This window comes from Myotis nattereri (assembly GCF_964212035.1).
Source record: "Myotis nattereri genome assembly, chromosome: 1".
Taxonomy (NCBI): Eukaryota; Metazoa; Chordata; class Mammalia; order Chiroptera; family Vespertilionidae; genus Myotis; species Myotis nattereri.
Window position 1 is genome coordinate 19,277,292 of NC_138075.1, and position 12,636 is coordinate 19,289,927.

A 12,636-nucleotide genomic window follows, 5' to 3' on the forward strand; every position below is an offset into this window, starting at 1 on the left:
ATCTAAGTTTATTATCCTAACCTCTGGCCACTTGCTTAAAATGTGCTGCCAGATTTATGCTACCAAATATCAATAACACATACTTATTGGCTGCAATTATGCTTGCAATCAAAGTATGTGACTTGAAAAAGACTAGCTGCATCCATTATAGCTACTAAACCCTAGTCATGATTTTGCAACTTTGCTTGATAACTATTAAATAAATCATTTTATTATAGAATTTAGTGTAGAATTTCTCATTCTAGAAGTCATCTGTTGTATAGAGAATAGCATAGCACTCAAAGTGAAGGAGACTAACTTTGTGAACCTCTACTCTACCTCAATCACAATTAAAACTCTTTATATTATTTCATTTCCCTACCAAACTACAATGAAAGGCAAAGTCATTGAGGTGTCACATTTTTCAGGCAAGGAAGCCAAATCTCAGAGATTGTGAATTTTGCCTATAAATAGTAACTAGTCCAGATGCGGTTCCAACCCAACTCTGTCTGGCCTCAGTGCTTATGTCCCCTCCATGACATCTCACTGACCTCCATGTCAGCAATGCCTGACTTCTAACATGATTAGAAATGTATTAGCCAAGTTGTCATTAAGCTCTTTGTGTCTTTGTTTTCTCATCTTTAAGATGAAAAAATACTAGCTAACACTCAGGGGTGAAACAGAAAACACAGATTCAAAACAAGACAGTACCTATCACAACATGGGCATTAATAAATGATTGCTTTACTTTATATCAATTATCTGAGACAGAAACCATAAAAGGAACTTTCCATAATTTGACATCATTCAGCCTAATTTTCTTTCCATCCCCAGATACTCAAGAGCATAACCATTCAATTAATAAAATGTAAAGTAAAAGAAGTATAATATTTGCTTTTAACTTTAACTCTTTGAAAACTGTTAACCAATGTATGGATAGAATACAACTGTTCAGTTAACCCACATTTCTGGACCATGGTGAAAATGCAGGTGTCATGATGGATTATCCAATTGGGAGAATATGCATGTGCTTAGGAAACCAGCAAATGGAGTATACCTGAGATATGAGATAGGTTCCATCTACAATGAATGCTTGCAAAATTTTATAATCTGAAAATCTAGAAAATAAAAGCTGTTAAAATTTAAGCACTTACATTTTGGTTTTGGATTTAGTCATTTAAAAAATTTTTCAATATGGCTGGATGCTTAGAAAGAAGGCATCTAAAACTTTCTAGTAAGACACTACCTGAGTATGGTTCTGAAAAACCTTGCAAAGTTTGTTGATAAATGTACCAAAGACTTCAAAAACATAGTATCCAGTAATATTTTCCAGAATGGAATGCTTTTGTTATCTTACCTGTTCAGAAAAGTGTTTTCTTTTCTGTTGACTCTACCAAAGAAATCTAAATAATGCTTTGGTTGACAGACAATAATTGTTAAGCCCATAAATATGCCACTTTTGACATGTTTATATAAGTATCTGTATAGAATCTTTTATTTCACATGAAAGTAGTCTTAGCTTACTTTCAATAAGATATGACATGTTTATCTTCAGTGTAAGATCTTAAACTAAATGTTTATAAAATAAGAATGCATCATCATACAAAGTTTTGGGAAGAACATTTTATTGCTAAGCATATCCTTGAACAAAAATGCAAATATGAAATAAAAGAGAAAAGGAAAAAGGAAAAGCGGTAACATCACAACATCATAAATAAATTCCGTAAAAGTCTGCTCATAAAACAACAGGAATATGATAGAAGCTCACATACAGAATGCACATGTTCCCATAAAATTGTCCAAATAGAACTTACACTGAAAGGAATATAACAAGTGTATTTTTACTCAAAATTTTTTTTAAAAAAATGTAAAGAAAGAAATCAGAAAATCAATTCACAAGACCTCAAGACTCCAAGAACATCAATCTGTTAAAGACATCAAGATATAATCAACTTTATATAGGTTGGGCCATTTAGGCTATCTAAAATCGTGCTTTGATATCTCTTTATAATCCTGTCTTTCTTAATGACAAAAAAAATTCCAAAACTCTTAACACATTGAAATATCAGATAATGAGGAACACTTCTTTCCATACACATTAGTAAAGGCTACCATTGTTTAGATTGCACTTTTGCCCCATATCTTTAAGGTATTTTTTCAAATCAAATATTCATGCAACTTACAAAGACCAGCAAGAGTAGATTTCTAAATCTAAACAGCTGATTGATTTTCATCTGTACAAAAGAAATTGTATATACCTGACCCTCCAGAGGACACACTTCATTTTTGTGTGAATATTTGTCTTGCTTTGTCTCTTGCTTTTTGGATAGCTATGGCCACACAACCAATTTATTGTTTTTCTGTACATTGTTTCCTCTTTTCAAAAAGAAAGAAAGACAACCGGAATATAAACCAAACAACTGAAATAAACAAATAGAAAGGAAGGAACAATTCTTAAAGCAGTATGTACATAGGTGGCTAAGGAATTATACCAGCAAAAATGTAGTAAAATATGTAAACAAAATCTGAGAAGATTTTATTTTTTAATTCTCTTTGACACAGTTAACTGTGACAAAATTAAAACTCACACTTGCTTCACATTTTAAGGTTTACTTTTTTGTTGTTTTGTCATTTTCTTTTAAAACAACATTCTCATTCCACTTCAAGACTTTAACAGGTGTCCTGTCTCAGTCATCCCATCAAACATACCATGATAAATATATCTGTATATATATTTATTTATATATATATTATACTATTAAATTCCTTTTTGTGTGTGTCACAGCAGCTTTATTCATTTATTATTTATTCGTTTAGTTTTAGAAAAGATGGGTGAAGGGAGACATGAGCAAATGGAAGGATAGAGTTATCCGTAAGTGCCAGACTACAAAATTAAACCACGATGAGAAAACATATTCACGTTGGGGGTGGGGGAAGAACTATGCATTTTGCACTCTCTTCATGCCATGTTTGGCTTGTGTGACCTTTTGTGGGTTCCATCACAAGTTGAACTCCCTTATGGTCTGTTTTGATTATTGAACAGCCTTTTAGTATTGTCTTTTCTTCTATATTTGCATGCATTTCTATCAGTCATGGATCCAGGCCACCCCCTCCCTTCCCTTTCTCTGGGAAAGGCTCTGTTTCATTTGGAGGGCTTCTCCTTTACCACAATTTGGCTGGGCTAATGGACAGGAACACTGTTGTTAAGTAAACCCAATAGCTCTGATAAAACCAGCCCTAACCCAGTCGGTTCAGGGTTTGGGTGGCGAATTCTGGAATTAGATCCTGAGGGACCAGCTTTTTAAATCAACATTATCATCCATCACATGATTTTGCTATGTGTTCGTATAGGAAACAAACAACAGATTCTAAAAACACCACAACCTGATATGTAGCGTGAACACCATGGTAGCGTTTGAGTTCATATGGCAATAGTCTCTCCCACTTTAGTTTTCTGAGTGTTTTTTTTTCTTCTTCTTAACGTATGTCCAGTCATCCTCAAAAAATAAACAAAAACCCAAAAGCCATTTTTTCCCCTCAGATCTTGAAGAAAAGTTACACACACTGGCCAGAACCAGATAAGGGTGGGTTTTTTTTTTTGTTTGTTTGTTTGTTTAACTTTTTTCTGTTTTTGTTTTTTACATAATTAAACAACAACAAAAAAAATTATTACAGTCAAGCTTCACAAACATTGTTACAGACTCACTTGGAGTTATGGAACAAGTAAGCCATGAGTCTCTACCTTGAGTGCAAGGTCCTCAAGAGAAGGAAGCTCCCAAGTCCAGGTGAGAGAAGGGGAGCCCCCTGCTGGCGGCAGAGCGCAAAGTGTGTGCTTTATGATACAGCAGGGCAGCAAGGACCTCTGTCTCCGGGCGATGACTGATCAAAGCCATGGCTGAACTGTGTATAGGTCGATACATCTTGGTGTGTGTGTCCTTTTAGAAACGGTTTTTTTTTTTTCCCCACCATAGACATGGTATAGACCCCATCTCCTAGGTAGAGCAGTTCTGACATCTGCAAAAAAAAAATCTCCTTTTCCAAGGATGTATGCACTGATAAAGCAATCCTTCTGGGTTCTTTAAATGCGGGTCTTGTGAGCGGCCGCGTGGTTACACGTAGTACTCCTTGTCCTTGTTTTTCTGTTTCTTGTGGCCGCTCTTGGAGCTCGGCTGCTTGTCCTTGAGCAGCGTGCCGTTGCTCTGGGCCGAGTTGCTGATGTAGTTCCGCGTCTCGTCCACTTGGTAGGACCCCTCGTCCCTGTTCCTGTACTTGTACATGGCGTACAGGAGGATCAAGATGCAGAGGGCGGCAGCAGCCACAATGCCGACGACCATCCCTGTTGTACTGCTCGACTCCCGGATCACCTCTGAGGCCCCCGGAACCCGTCTGACTCCCGGCTCCGTGGGGTTTGCTGTGGGCACATTACGGAACATGGGGGAAGTAATTAGTGGGCTCTTCAGTTTGGTGCTGTCTAGCTCATAGGCAGTGGGCAACGGAAGCAAGACTAGGTCAGGCTGGGGTTTGAGATCACGGTTATTCATTTTGCCAGCTGGCAATTTGGGCACCATCCCAGACGAGGAGGAAGCGGTGAAGCGGATCAGCTCAGGGGACAATGATGTGGTAGTAGTCCTACTAGTTTCGGAGGCTTTGTTAGGTTTAAAGTCCTTGGCTTCCCACTTGGGCGCATGTGCTTTGTAGCCACCTTCGAAGATTGAAGTGGAAAGACTCTTATCTGTTACCAAGGAGAAGGTGGTGTAAAAATCTTCATCATCAGTAGGGGGCAGGTTAGAGTCAAAGGTTTCCCCTGAGCCATACCCAGATATCACCAAGCCATCATCATCACAACCATCGCTGCCTTGGTCCGACAAGCAAGGTAACCCCGCCTCAGAGGTCATGGACAGGGAATCTTTGGTGGTCTCAATAATGGTGAGGAGGGGGCGGAAGGTAGGGGGGAGTGTAATGGAAGGTGCACGAGTAGCAATAGGAAGGGTAGCTAAAGGGTCTTCTACAAGAAGAGGGATAACTAATTCACCTCCTGGGATTGAAAAGAAAAAGAAACACAGAATTAGCATATTTGTAGGTAAACAGGGTTCAGTCACTCTCAATGAATGGAGTTCATAGGTAATGCCTCAGAAATGACAATAAAATCACCTGGTAGCCTAACCATTCTAAGCTGATTTCCAGCCCATTATTTGCCTCTTGCCACCAGAACCTGAAATCTACAGATTCGGGCAGGGGTGTAGATTTTAAAGATACTCTCAAGTAATTATTTAGCTAGAACTCAAATAGGCTTGTTTCCAGGATTTGCTTATGGGATGATGACAATCAATTACACTGTTGCCAGTACTGATTGGCTATTAAAATTGTGTGTGTGTGTGTGTAAATAATTGTGAACTGTATTTAACACTTCTTTATTGCCTTCTGGGGTTTCTACTTATTTGCTCCCATGAGGATGAGAATATTTTCCATGTCACAAAGACCTAGATCAAAGACCAAAAAATACTTTGTCCTTAATATTGTGAAGGACTACCTTTCATTTCACATTTATCAATAAGTGCAGTCTTCATTTACTATCTGCTAAATAAGGGCACATTATAAGAGGTTAAAAATGCTCATCTAACCAATGAAAATGATACGCTTTTCCAGAAATTCCTCTGACTATTAAATGACCACCCACCTTGCCTTGGTCTAAAATTATGTTAATGTATTGCTTTTGTGCTAGATGCAAAATATCCTGAGCTGGATGCTACATTTTAAAAATAACCAGCCTAGACAGCTGTGAATTACTGGAAACGTACTCTTAGATTCTGAAACATAGAGATAGCAAAGTGAGTTTTGAAAAATCCGAATGGCAAAAATTTATTAGTTTACCCAGAGTTCCTACTTACTGTATTTAGAAACCTGTGGACTGGGTCAGGAAAGAAAGTTAAGATAGTATACTAAATCCTGGCGCCTTGCAGATCATGGGCACCACAAATATTCCATGGCGAATGGTACTAACCTAACTGCCGAAGCAAGCTTATTATTCATGTATGTGAGAATGATCAAGTTATTTTTCAAAGACAGAAAGAATCTCCAGAAGTTATAGTTCATTAAATTTTGTCCAAAATATTTGTTCCAACTATTGCTTTTAAAAATCCTCTAGCAAGGATGGCATGACGTTCCCCGTCCCAGTTAGTCCGTCCGTTGAGATGCTGATACAATATCATTGAACCTCTTTCTGACCTGGGTCACTAAGCTCTCAACCAGGTACAGTGTTTTGTGTTCTGCTCTCAGTAGTAATTTTGCCCTGGTGGAATGGTTGGTGTTTAAATATCTGTTACCAGATATGACTTTGCTGCAGTCTCTCTATTGGTGACAAACCCAGACACGTGGCTCAATACTGCCACGTGGGACATTCCAGGTGGACAAGCCTTTGAGTTTACACAGTCTTCCCAGGTAATTCCTATAAAGACTGACTCACAAATTATAACTCTCTGCTCTGCTTTCCACACCTTATATCTTTAATCATTTCTTGTGCCTCCATGGAAACTGCTGCTTATAAAGTGTCCAGGTTTCAGATGTGCAGGGTCTCTTGAGAAGAAACCTAATGCATACAATCCTAGCATCTGAGAAGAATTGCTTGCACCTACATCAAAAGCTTTTCCTCCCTCCCTATTTTGCCAATTACACTGTGTTACACAGAGAAGAATTGAGTTGAGGAGGGTAGCAATAATGGAAATAACGTGTATCATTTGGAAGGCAAGGGACAATAGAGTATTGTGCAATCATCTCTGTTACCATGTGTGGGGAAATAAAAAACGAAACTTTCTGAGAATCTCAAAATGATATTTTGGTCTGATCTCTACACCTAGGATTCTCTCTGGTGCTTGGAGTTGGAAACTATTGAGCAAAATGATCTTTGTGGTTCCACCAAAGTTTCAGACTTGCTTTGCTGGGCCAGCACACCTAATTTTTACATTGTGAACATATATAATTCATATACCTTGCAACTTATTTAATACATAATTTACACACTTTCGCTAGTTTTTATAAATGGGATTTGGAGCATGTTTCCTAAAGGTAATCCAGACATAAAACTAATCCTGGGATCACTTTTCTCCTATTCTTCTAGTACGGGGTCCCAAGAGTTATAGTTAAGGTGATACACGGGAAAAGGCAGTGTTTGAATAAAAGAAGAGCAGTGTGGAGGGAGAAGAGGAGGCCCATACACTCTGTTTAAAGGTTCCCTAGAGGTTACTCAGGGGTGATGTTACTTTCCTTCAGGGAACAAGGTAGTTCTTACGCATCTCACCTAGAACAAAGGATTAGCACGCGTGTTCTCTTCAGGCACAAACACTGAGAGTCATTTGTTTCGTAGGGCAGTGATAAAAATCTGCCTCATGTGTATTGAGCACAGAGGAAACTGGGGTAAAAAACAAGGAATAACTGATTTGTTTGGAGGCAAAGGCCTGGTGCACATAATTTTAATATAAAGGCAAATAGTTAAGGAGGATGCCAGTGTCCCTGTGAGATGAAGATCACTGTCTTCATGATTGCAGAGTGGCATTCATTTGCAATTTTAGTGTACCATCTGTGACTCACAACTGGAGTCTTAAATTTGCCTTTTTTACCCCCACCTTCAATCTTAGCTAAAGCTTCCATAGTGTTTCTGTTGTTAAAAAAAAATCTACAAAATCTACAACTGCTCACTCTGCAGTTGAATCACTGCCACTCTCCTTTGCTATTCCCTGCTCATTCAACATCCTAATGCAAATATCTCTCTTGGATTACAAAATAATCATAATAATACTGTAGAAACTAAATACCACCCTTTTCAGAATGGAATGGAAAGAGGGTTCTGAAGGTCACTAATTTATAAAGAGCTTCTAAAAATTCAGTGAGTCCCCTAAGTAAATGATAAGATCTTATTTCAAAATTAAAATAATGGGTATGATATTGCAGAGTTTAAATAACAGAAGCTGGCAAAATTACTAATCTTCAGTGTTCTTTGCCATTTTTTTAATCCCAGAGAAAAATGATAAATGATGCCCAGTGTCAAGGAAATGTGAGCTCCAATTCCTGTAGTATTTAGTCAGTGAAATGGTAGAAGCTTTCATAACCCCCTTTCCTGGCATCTCAAAGAATTGGAAGAGTATCTTTAGTTCAAAAGGAAGTCAGCTGGGTTGTGTGGGGGGGGGGGTGTCATTGTTACAAATGGGAATTATAGTGAAAATAGGTGAAAGTTTAGATAACTGTAAACATGGAAGGTGCCTGGGACAGGTGTATGTGTTGGGGTGCATAATCAATTGTAATATTAAATTCCACCTTTAAGAGTTAAGATGATTATAGTATCCTGGGGGTCTGTGGACACACACCATTTGAGATGAGAAGTTGAGGGACATATTTCTCCAATTATTAGATCCTCAATAGAAATGACTTAGATTCTGGAAGCCTATTTAAGTCTTTATGTTTGTCTTAATCCAAAGTGACTATACTCAGGAATGTTGGAGCAGCTGCTAATATTCTTGTTTCACTGCCCAAAGATTATGGAGTCAGTGATCTACCAGATGTCTATGTTTATAAAAGTATTCACAGATGCAGCAAGCCTAAAATCATGAGGGGTTACAGGCAGAGTGATACAAAACCTATAATCCACCAAAACTCTAATTTCCCATTCCATCTCCAGAATTTTTCTTCAGTTTGGAATAATATTTGTATCCCTTAAAGTTATCATTTTAAATCAGGAATATATACCCTTTCTTGACAGGGCTGTGTTTTTCTTTAAACTAGAGAGATCACTAGGGATATAAAAGGTCTATTTTAGCCCCGAAGGCTGCCCTGCTTTTTTGCTTTATGAGTGTATTTATAGATATATAATTCATGTGTCTAGGGCTGATATCCAGCAAATGGGGCTCTCTGCCATTGAAAAAGACAGTGGATTAAAAATTTAATAGAGCCCTTGTGAACTGTGAGAATGTTGTAGGTGATGGTGAATGTAGTGGGTCATCTATAAAGACAAGAAGAGCAGCAGGAAGTTTCCATGGGGCTCCAACATTGCCTCTCTGGAGATATTTGAGTCTAAGAAGTCATAAAAACACAGAAACAAGGACACTGAAGAGCTAAACTCTGGGAGAGGACATCATGCTCCAATTCCGTGAGTTTCTTTTATGTATATTTAGGTTCTTTAGCTCATCTCTTATTTGTATTTTTCTGAATCTCTACTGGGAAATTCACAGATAATGGGGAGAAATCATCCCTTTTCTAATAAATGAGTTGTTGGATGATAATCATTTTTGTTGGTGCCACAGAAGTGTGTACTTGCAGCACATAAATATCCAAAAGCTTGTAACCATAAATTTTTCTACATCCACCTTTAGAAAAAAATAGCCATGGAAAAACATAGTAAATACCTAGGAGAGACACCAGAAAAAGCTCAAGTGTCTCAAAGAGGCTTAACATTTTAATGATATGAGAATCTTTAGGTAGAACCTTCCCCCGCTACTTTGTCTGATTCTATAAGGCTACAGATTCTATTTTTCAACATATGCCCAGGTAAGATGAGCCAAAGCCCCTTGATATCATTATCTATTGTAAAATAAGGAATGTCAAATGGAGTTTTTCATTTGCTTATTGATTAAGAGCTTTGTCTCCAAAGTCACCCAGACTCAAGTTAACAGCGCAGCTCTGCAGTTACTAGCCACACAAGATTGGGCAAATTGTGTAAACTCTCTGTGAAATGGGAATAACAACACAGCCTACCTCAAACCACAATTTGAATAATAATAATGCATGTTAATAATAACACATGTTAAAAATTTAGCACAGAGCTCATTGCTACTCCAAAATGCTAGTTACTAGTATCATTTCTACTAATATAAACACTGAAACCTTTGGTCATTTTCCCTATTTTCTTAAAAATATAGTAGCCTCACGCTAAGGTAGAATATGATGGGAGACCAGATTATTAAGGCTATTTTAAATACAGAGTCTGAGGAATGATTTATGATAGCTCAAAGAGCTGTACTAAAAAAAAATAGCCTTTTATTAAATTCTTACAAATGGCTTCTTCAATAAAAAATAAAAGCTTTCAATTCATTTAGATAAAATAACACCTCATTGAGGAAGTTCTTAGTTTTAAACCTACATATCACCCAACATATCAAAAAATATAAAATCATAAAAATCTAGGTAGAGAAAGCCCATTCATTAAAGCTGCTGGGTTGGAAACATATCTGTTACCTACCAATCAGTTTGATATTACTTTCTATAACAGTTTCAGAAAACCCTAGCATTGAAAATTAAAGTGAAACAAGTAACCTCTTTACTTAAAAACTGTAGAGTACTTACGTCTTACTGATCTTATGTTTCCTGAGGTGCATAAAGACAACGTCTAAATTCCTTTAAGATCCAAGGATATCCCCATAAATAGTTAGTACCTACCTGAAAAGTTGCCTAAATTAAATGTCAGGTGTGAAAATCATCATGTTTCTTCTTGGTAGAATCAGAGGATCCTTTTAAAGCTTACCTGATTAAGTCCTTGAGAGAAATGGAAACTATTAATAAAAAGGAAAAAGGAGAGAGAGAGAGAGAGAGAGAGAGAGAGAGAGAGAGAGAGAGAGAGAGAAACTGTGTGCCTTCTGTGTGTGTGTGTGTGTGTGTGTGTGTGTGTGTGTTGTGTTTTCACCAGTACAGCTTTATACTTTGGGAGGCATCATTATGATAGGACAACACTCTAGACACCTGGGATTCTCGATGTCTTTATTCTCAGTAAAATTGATTTTGAAGCCTGTGGTGATGGTGATAGTCTAATCCTGGATAACAAAACTCACCATAATCACTTGAGAGTACCTCCTTTCCCCTCTGCAGAAGAGAAAAACAACAACTGACTTCCCCGAATTCTTTCTATGGAGTTAAATTAGGATGTAATTACCACTGATAACACTTGGAGTTAATGCATTTTCTTCTGGGGTGCAGGCCTCCTGTAGGCTGTAACCAACTTAATATCCCATTACTTTCAAGGCTTTCAAGCTGGTTCAGGCAAAGAGGCCAGGCTTCCTTTGCATGTTAGGAACAAATTACCCACCCCCTTCTACCAAGAGTAGAGTTCACATTGATTATTCAGAGCAATTTAGCACAAGACATAAAACTGAAAATTAAGCAAATAGACACAAATGAAATAAAGTATTTAATATTATGTTCAAAATTACATAGTAGAAAATAAAATCAACTTCAGGGCCAAAGTAAGCTAGAGGGAAGGCGAGCAAATAACATCAACAAGGCATTCTCAAGATAAGGACAGAAAGAAAAGTAAACGCAAATAAAAAATAGAGGCCATTTTAGAAAAGCAAAGAAAGAAGTCATTTCCACATAGACAAAGTAATTTAAATAAGAAAAAGCATACCGTATTCATTTATCGTCAACTTACATCAACAAATTGCCCGCATGTTTTTTGGCATGAAAGAAAAATTTACAAAAGAAAGTTGTGTAAGAATGCTCTTGGACAAATAGAATTGCCACATTCTTGTAACTTGCTTTTTTTTGTTGTTGTCATTTCTTAAAAAAAAAACTTTTGACCAAAATGTCTAATTTTTCAAATATATTAATTTACAACAAAGGATGATACAGGGAGGCAACAACACATACATCCACACCACATAACATAAAAAGAAAAAAAATCTGCACTTTAACAAATTTTTACTTCAAGGGACTAGGGAGGGCATCAATTTTGAATTTGAAATAATTCCGACTGCAATGATTTTAAAAATTAAAAAAAAATCCTGTTTACCTTTATAATTTACCTTTTAAAAAAATCTATGAATCTAGAGGGTTTGGAATAAATTTCTGCATTGTTATAGGTTCTCAGATATATATTTAACTTTTACAATTTTTTGTCTTTTTGACAAGTATTAGACTTTCTTTAATTTAAGGGAATGGATGACAGCACATAAATTTGAACAATGCTAAAGAAAGGAGGGGGGTGGGAAGGAATGATGCAGAAAGGGTAGGGTTGTATTTATGAGTGAACTACACAAGAGATGAAGATGATGGGAGTAAATGTGTAAGTGAGTCGCCATGTCCATGTAAGGGCGGCACGGAGTGATCTAGCTGCATTAGAGCTTCTGGCTGTAAGGAAGGGATGGGCAATATACAAAAACAAATGAGCCTACACATGCCCATCTACAGAAATAAAGAACAGAACTCTAACACTGACAATCTCACACACCCTAAGCTGCAACTTCTTCAACATGCAATTACTTCAAAAATCATTACAGTTTCATTAAAAATTTTCAAATAATAAAAACAGTTAAACTTTTTTCTCCTACTGAAAATAGCCAAAATACATAAAATAATAATACTAATAATAATGATCAAAAGGTTAAAAGCAAAACACAAGGATACTAGATTTATGCATTCAAGTTGAACAACTTCATCAACAGCCACACAGCCCCATCTAGAGTTAGGGGAAGGGGTCAGAGATCTGCAGAGGTGATGGAAAGGCAGAGTTGTATAGGGAGCCCACTTGCTGGGTTAGTAATGATTCCCCTATATAGAAAATGGTACTGTCTGAATGACCTCATTTACTTTTACCAATGTCCCCACTCCCCGCCATAGTGCATGTGATTCCCAATGCGACCGGGGATCATTTGAAAGATGTGGATGTGGGGATTCTGAAGC

General features: G+C 37.2%; 1 protein-coding gene across 10 annotated transcripts in view; it reads right to left on the reverse strand.

The window, feature by feature from the left end:
- Window positions 1-2,751: 2,751 nt before the first annotated feature.
- The window catches only part of NRXN3 (neurexin 3), a gene marked incomplete at its 5' end in the record, with an annotated part of 1,486,708 nt that continues 1,476,823 nt past the window's right edge, over window positions 2,752-12,636 (reverse strand). For 6 of the 10 annotated variants that reach the window (XM_081083746.1, XM_081083745.1, XM_081083748.1 and 3 more), the window contains one exon: window positions 2,752-4,711. In XM_081083746.1, coding sequence (XP_080939872.1) covers window positions 4,089-4,711 — 623 coding nt within the window. In that variant the 3' untranslated portion in view covers window positions 2,752-4,088. Of the gene's footprint in view, window positions 5,015-12,636 lie in introns of all 10 variants that reach the window. The other 4 variants (XM_081083742.1, XM_081083741.1, XM_081083739.1 and 1 more) reach the window with 2 other exon arrangements.